The sequence below is a fragment of the Ruditapes philippinarum genome, unplaced genomic scaffold (genome assembly GCF_026571515.1).
Source record: "Ruditapes philippinarum isolate M1 unplaced genomic scaffold, ASM2657151v2 ctg3578_1_1_1_1, whole genome shotgun sequence".
Lineage (NCBI taxonomy): Eukaryota > Metazoa > Mollusca > Bivalvia > Venerida > Veneridae > Ruditapes > Ruditapes philippinarum.
The window spans coordinates 44,558-51,915 of record NW_026863673.1 but is presented as its reverse complement, the minus strand read 5'-3'; the positions used below and the strand labels follow the sequence as shown (position 1 = coordinate 51,915).

Genomic DNA, 7,358 nt, shown 5'->3' with positions numbered 1-7,358 from the left:
TGCTTGCTTCTCTCAAAGTATAAATATGTTTGAAATATTGACGCAGAGTTTGTGTCTAATGTTTCAAAAGATTTACTTTGATTCTTGCCAAATGCATATTGAAGTATCATTTTACCATAATCTATTTTATCTATAAACCAGTACTTTCGTGTTGCACTGAACTTATTCAAATTGTCATGATCGTAGTTGTGTAGCAATGTTTTGTTTTTATGAGGAATATCTGTTATTTGTACCTTTGCACACATTCTTGAGATAAAGTTATACAATCTCACTTTTCCCATACTAGTTTTTAGCAAGCGTTTGTGTACTTTCAGGCTGACATTATAATTTTCGAAGAAATCAATGCCTAAAATGCCTATTGTTTCCTCAATATCTGCAACTATAAACTCAAAACAGAAAACAAGATGTTCAATTTCAAAATTAATCATACATTTTCCAGCAATTTCCAGCCTGACTCCATTTGCTGTAGACAAAGGCATTTTAACAAGTTCTAGCCTAGGCTTATTTTCGAGTCTATCATAACACTTGGTGGAAATAATAGAAACTGGACTGCCAGAATCTATGAGCATTCCTCCTTTCACCTGCCCTATAGCAGTTTTCACATAATAACATGATGTTTTATTTGTTTCGCCTATATCAGAAACAATGTTTTCCTTTTCTTGGCCTAAACTTTGAGGTGTTTTTATATCAACATTATTCTGTTGTAATACCTTATTCTCAATATGATTTGAATCAGTGACTTTAAATTTCAAACTTAATGGTGTACATTTACTCGTACTTTGTTCAACTATAATTGCACGGTATAGACCTTCATTTCTCGAACACTCTTGTCCTAGTTTTTGACCTAAGTCACGTTGAGCATTCGTCTCTGTTATAGTAGGAGTAGGACTTAATTCGGGTGGAGTAATTGTTATTTCCGGGATTTTCTTATACAATGTGTTTTGTTCATTTGTATTTGAATGTTCAGTCGTTAAAGTACTTTTAACGGAACAATGTTTATGTTTGTCAATTCCTGGTAAACTAACATTTTTCAAGTTCGTGTTTTCAGTGTTTTCACTAATTTGTGAACACTGCGTGTCACATTTCGTCATAGTAATGTCACATATTGGCCTAGTATTTTTACAAATGACTGAAGTTTTGGCCACAACCTCAGTCCGGTCTAGTTTTCCTGTAAGGGAGCATTTTGTTTTAGAAAGCAACGGCTCTCAATATGGCCTTTCTTTTTACAAAAAGTACAGAAAATATCTCTACGCTCTTTGAAAAAACATTGACTTTCTGTATGTCCCAGTTTATTACAATATGAACAGGAAATATTCCTAGAATTATTCCTTAAATTCCTATTTGGGGAATGATTTGGGGATCTATTCTGAATTCCCACTCGTCTGTTATTGTGTGGAGATGAATCTGCACGTAAATTACGTGAAGGGCTATTTTGTCTTGATATGTTTTGTTTCTTAATAACATTATCACAGTATTTGTTTTCAAGCATAGACATTTTTTCATTAAACTTTTGTTCAAGTTTTTGATCTAACAAAGAAGATAACATTTGCTGTAAATCTTCAAGATTACAATCAGTTTTCATATTTGATGGCCTAAGGGAAGAAACTATATTTTCTTTCAATGGAAGAGTAGTCCCCCTTGTAATTTCGTCATCTACGGGTTTTGATCTTTTATCAAGTGACCCTTGTAACGCAGCATATTCTACCGCGGCACTAATAGCTTGATCTAAAGTAGTTGGATGTAAAAATTGTACATGTTTTTGTAACTCAAAACTACCTAGACCATGAATGTACTGATCAATGATACAAGATTCGAGTGCTGTATGGGGCATTAAAGGAAATGCTTTCTGTCCTATACGTCTTAATGCGTATCCATAATCTGAAACAGACTCCCCAGAATTCCTTTTCCTGTTTCGGAATTCACACCTATATGCCAGTTCCCGCTCTTGTGGACTGAACCTTTGAGTCAGGGCTCGTTTTATTTCATTATAGTCTGTTAACTGAGAGGAACTTAATGTTGAAAGTAAACGCTGGTCACGGCACCAATGTAATAGTGGTCAGGTTCTAATGAGAATCAATGCTTTACACGGAGACCAAACGATCACAAATTATAAGTGGAGTAAATTCTCAGGGCTCAGTAGATTTATATATAAGTGTCACTATATAAAGATGATGGACTAAACAACAACAACTAGTAAATTCAATTTCAATCAATGCTTTTAATATATGAAAAGCCCTAACAAATTGAAAGAGAATACTAATCAAATTTATATTTAGTTTTATATTAAGAATAACTATATTTATTATTTAATTAAGATTATGTTTATGATATTTTTATATATGGTCGTTTATAATAAACATAAACGTTTGTTAAGGACTAAGTCCAGTTTAATGTTTCAAGGCTAAGCCTTGTTGTACTGACCAGAGTAGGTACAGTACCTAACCTAGCTAACATTACCAAAGTCAGCTTATTTATACAATTCAGTATTCAAAACAACAATTTGATTGGTTGAGAATAACATTGTATATACCATGCAATAAGTATGAAAGATAGTAACTCATAACTTATAGATTAACTGTTAAGTTAGATTACCGTAAATACCCATCCTATTACAAATGCATAGTTATTTTGTTTTTGTTTATTTTTCTTCTACGTTTTCTCTAAGTAAAAATTTAAAGTTTCACTTAAAGTGAATGAAATTCTTCCTCATATTATGCTGTCTTAAATTTCAAAACATATTTAGTTTGGAATGTTACCGTTTTACCTCTGACTGCAATTCTTCATTAATTTTGTCTAAAATAGAGTTCATTCATTTAATTAATCTGAAGTCAAATTACCTAATTGATGTTGCCAATTTTAGGCCATCCAGGTCAATATATAATTGCATAATAAGTTTTCAGTGACCATTTCAATGAGGAAAAAAGACAAACTTAAAACCACTTGCTCCTCACCGCTGTGGGTTCGAATCCCGACAAGGACTTTGGTTTCTTTCATGTGAGGAAGCTATCCAGCTACAATGTAGCTTACGGTGGTTCTACACAGGTGCCCCCGTTCGTGCCTGAAATCATACACGGAGGGGCATCTGGGGTCTTCCTCCACCAGTAAAGCTGAAAAGTCGGCATATGACCTATACTGTGTCGTTGTCACAGACGCTTGGGGTTTGGAGCTCAAAACGCCTTTAAAATCCAAATAAAATGCATATTTGTCAATCCCAGGACATGTACTGATCATATATATCGAAAAATCTTAATATATGCCGTTTTGAAAAAAAATCATATTTCAACATCTATAATAATTTTTTGAAATATGATTTTTTTTCAAAACGGCATATATTAAGATTTTTTGATATATATGATCAGTACATGTCCTGACAAATATGCATTTTATTTGGATTTTAAAGGCGTTTTGAGCTCCAAACCCCAAGCGTCTGTGGTCGTTGTGACGTAAAACCCAATTAAAAAAACAAACAAACGTGTTATGTTACATTTATCAAACGTGGGTACCCGACGGTGTGTGTCTTATGTTTAATTAATATACATGAAAAAAAAAATAAATAAACGAATAAAAGAAAGTATAGGTTATTTAATCATTTATGTACATACATATAAGATACTACAATGTAATTAGATTATCATGTTTCTTCTTTGAATCATCATCAAGAATTCTTCACGATGTTGTCTTTATCCAACGATCTGTTCAATGTTATATCTGAAACATACGAAAGGAAATGCATAGTGTTTGGTTTACAATAAAAGGTGAGTTTTTCTTTGAATTCCTAATCAGTTACAAATTATTTATCATTTAATGATTAACGTGTCGTTGCCCTGTCCTTTTTATGTTTGGGGTCCGCCTGGGCTCCTTGCCATTGGTTCTTGTTGCTGGGTCATATGGGGGTTGCGTTCATTGAACGCCGCCTTTCCTTGTTGATCTTGTTTTTCATATTTTGTGTGTCAACAGTACGTACGTAGTAGAGAAAAGATCTCGTGATTGTGTTCATGTTTATTTTATAATAATTTTCAAAATTTTTATATGTTTTTGGCAAAAAGTGAATGTGCGTGTGTCTGTAAATCCGCAGTAACTTGTATACGCAGCAAATTTTTGCCACAGAAGTATTTGGCAACACTGATGTTAAAAATAACATATACCTTCCTTACATGAAAGCTTTATAAGCATTTTATGTATCAAAAAGCTATAGCTCACAAACGGTTCGTTTTCTTAAAAGTGTTTTTGAATATATATACCATTGTCAGTAATTAAGGTTAATCAATGATTATGAAAGTATTATCTATATCTAATAAGAGTAACGCTTACAATGTAAACGGTACAGATTGGGCTTTAGAGATGTCACCTTTTCAATAGACTCAATAAAAAGGCGAGTCTGTAATTTAATGTACTCATTGTGTTTCCATATATTGCATGCTCAGTGGTTTTATACTTTTCATTGAGTTTACTTTGAATGTATACGTAAATGCCTAAGATGTTCTGAGTATTGAAAAGGCTTTCACGACCCTGAATTATGATGAGAATAGCAATGGTCTTACGGTGTTTCGCATATGAAACTATGAAGTGCATTGCAAATGTAATCGTTCCAATTAGTACGCCCTTTGTGGTAATGGATTGCCAAACAGTTTTCGTTCCCACCCAAATTATCAGGCCTACCAGCTGCCCATTTGGTGTAGGTAATTGGGACACTACTTCCATCAGTTGTCATCCATCGCCACGAGTTTTCGTTGATGATATCAGTTCCAGCTATCCAATAGTCTTCGTCAATGTGTGAACCTACAAAATAATTTGATTATTTTAGTAAAGATTATTGAGTGTACAATGTTAAAATAGCATTACGCTCATTTCCTTATAATTGTCAAGTTGAGCTGAATTTGCTGCTATAACGGTGATTGACTAACAGTTGATATTGGAAAAATGTTTAGGATAAAATATTAATCTGCCTAAAATATAAAAAGATCGCCCAATTCTTTTTATATACTGATCGATGTTTAAATGGAAGCAGATAAAAATCTTACCATGCAACTTAGCCAACATTCCTTCGACAACTATTTCCTCTGCTTCGTCATCTATGATTGCGAGGTCACTCCCTAACAGACGACAATACATCTGATGAAAAGATAAAGAAAAACAGTGCACAAATTGTTTCAAAAGGACATCAAATAAAAGACCCAAAGCTAAGCTCTTCCTTAAATATTTACATGTAGGTTAAAAATGCACGTGTTGGTATTTTTACCAACTAGCCTGGGATTACCTGGTCCTGTACTATTAGAAGTACGCTGGGGTACAGACTAATTTACCAACAAGCATTTATAATGTTTTTTACCAACAAGCATAATGTTTTTTACCAACAAGTAGGCATGTGAGACTTTGCGTTTTGGATTGTCTCTCTAACAACAGACTTAGTCTACATTAACAAATCTAACATTTTTGTAAGTTTTTGCTATTCTCAACGGACCTCTTTTCGGATTTTGAGAAGTATATTGATACACAAGTGCATTTTTTCTCCACAAATTTTAACACTTGTATACGTAAGTGCCTGAATAACTGTTTTTCTTGATAGAGTGTTATCTATAGATATATATAAACAGTGATGAAGCTCTTGCCATGCATATTTTAATGAAATGATTCCTGACATACACTGTATATTTATGCTCAAGATTTTTTTTTATAAAAAAAAAATGAATTTATGTAAGTTCTATGTAAACATATGTTAATATTCATTGCTCTCTTGTAACTGAACTGCTGTCTCTTCCCACAGCTTTTTGGCATTGCATGAATTTAAACTCACATTCACTTTACTGATATAATGTGACAAGTGAAATGTCAATATTAATATAAATAGAAATATGTGTGACTAACTTTAACTCAGTTATTTCCTAAATTAACGTGTATACACATGCAATTATGGGATTTTAGGCTGACACGTTAAGCTTAATTTACTTTGACTTCCTTTTCGCTACATGACTTTTAAAAAGCCGGTGTGACGAACCTTGGCTTCCATCCAGCTAGCTTCCAGTGCTGCCACCTTGTAGCAATGGGAATCATGGTGTTCAAACCCGTCCAAACAGGTTCCACTCACTAAAAATAAAAAAAATAAAAAAACCTTCAAAGAAATAAAACAATAAATGATACAAGTTTTTTTTCTCAATATTTTACTTATATATGGAGTAAGGTTTGTGGTAAAGAATGCAAATCAGTGTTTTAATATCGATTAATGGAGCACTAATCACGTACATTTACATTAATGACCATTACAATGGTAGTGAGAATCCGAATATTACCAAAGAAAAATATATATAGATTAAGATGTATATTGAAGTACATTGTATAAAAAATAATGTTACAACTGCTCATCTTTACACTGTTGTCAGTCCTAAATTGAACAGTATATTGTTCTTTCAGGCTTATATTCTATTGATTTTAGTATCAAAACACGAATTAATACATGTGTTTCCTAAGTCGGCATATACACCATGCAGGTACATGTTACCGTAATTTAATACACACTTAGTTTGACTATTTAAAAATAACAATAATAAAATAATAATAATAATTATAATAAAATAAAATAAAAAATCATTATTTTTTGTCGTGGAAAATATATTTTTATATTTCCTTTTATGTACACATAAGTCATTCTACGTACATGTGTACACACAAAGTTCACGTGCAAATAAATTCTGACAAATACGTTTTTTAAGAAACCAAACAAATCTATGCCAAGAGCCGCCATCATTCCATAAATTATTATGACCAAAACTTACCTTCAGCTACAATAAGAAATATAAATACAACATATGAACTTAATTCCATCATGTAGGATTTATTTTTCAGTGATAAGACAGTACTATTTGTACGTTATGAGTCAAGATCGAGTGATGTTTATTTATGGCAAAATCTCGATCTTATCAATTCGACCATTGTTATATTTGACCTGAAAAGATAAGGCCTGCACTAATTATAACGGGCCAAATGTAATGACTTTTAAAAACAATTCCTTTCATTATAAAAATAAAAAAGGTATATATAAAAGTAAATAAATAATAATAACGCAGACATTTGATGTTAAAACATAAGCGTTAATATAAAAAATATCCCTCATCTCTTATAAAAATATATATATATAATTATAGGAAACGGCTATATTTAATTACTGTGCTTTGAACAAGAATTTGAAATGAGTTAAAATTTTGCCAGATCATAATATAAATCCTAAAATAGTTTTCAACGCAAAATTTATTTCCTCAAATGCATGAAACTAATGAATCGGAAAAAAATTAACAATCTAGTTGCATTGTGCCAAATTGAGGTCCGAAATGGCTTAATATCTCTTCCGACACATCTGGTACGAA

The 7,358-nt window shown here is 32.2% G+C and overlaps 1 protein-coding gene across 2 annotated transcripts; it reads right to left on the bottom strand.

The window, feature by feature from the left end:
• Positions 1–3,562: 3,562 nt before the first annotated feature.
• On the bottom strand, positions 3,563–7,358 carry LOC132722944 (perlucin-like). Of its 2 annotated transcripts, none has more exons than XM_060707569.1 (5): positions 7,289–7,358; positions 5,996–6,084; positions 5,022–5,112; positions 4,542–4,779; positions 3,563–3,708 (listed from the first exon to the last, which is right to left on the bottom strand). In XM_060707569.1, exons 1-5 carry the CDS (start codon positions 7,299–7,301, stop codon positions 3,681–3,683), a joined length of 459 nt encoding a protein of 152 aa, XP_060563552.1. In that variant the 5' UTR covers positions 7,302–7,358; the 3' UTR covers positions 3,563–3,680. The 2 variants fall into 2 exon arrangements, with proteins under 2 accessions (XP_060563552.1, XP_060563551.1); XM_060707568.1 differs by lacking the exon at positions 7,289–7,358 and adding an exon at positions 6,771–6,927.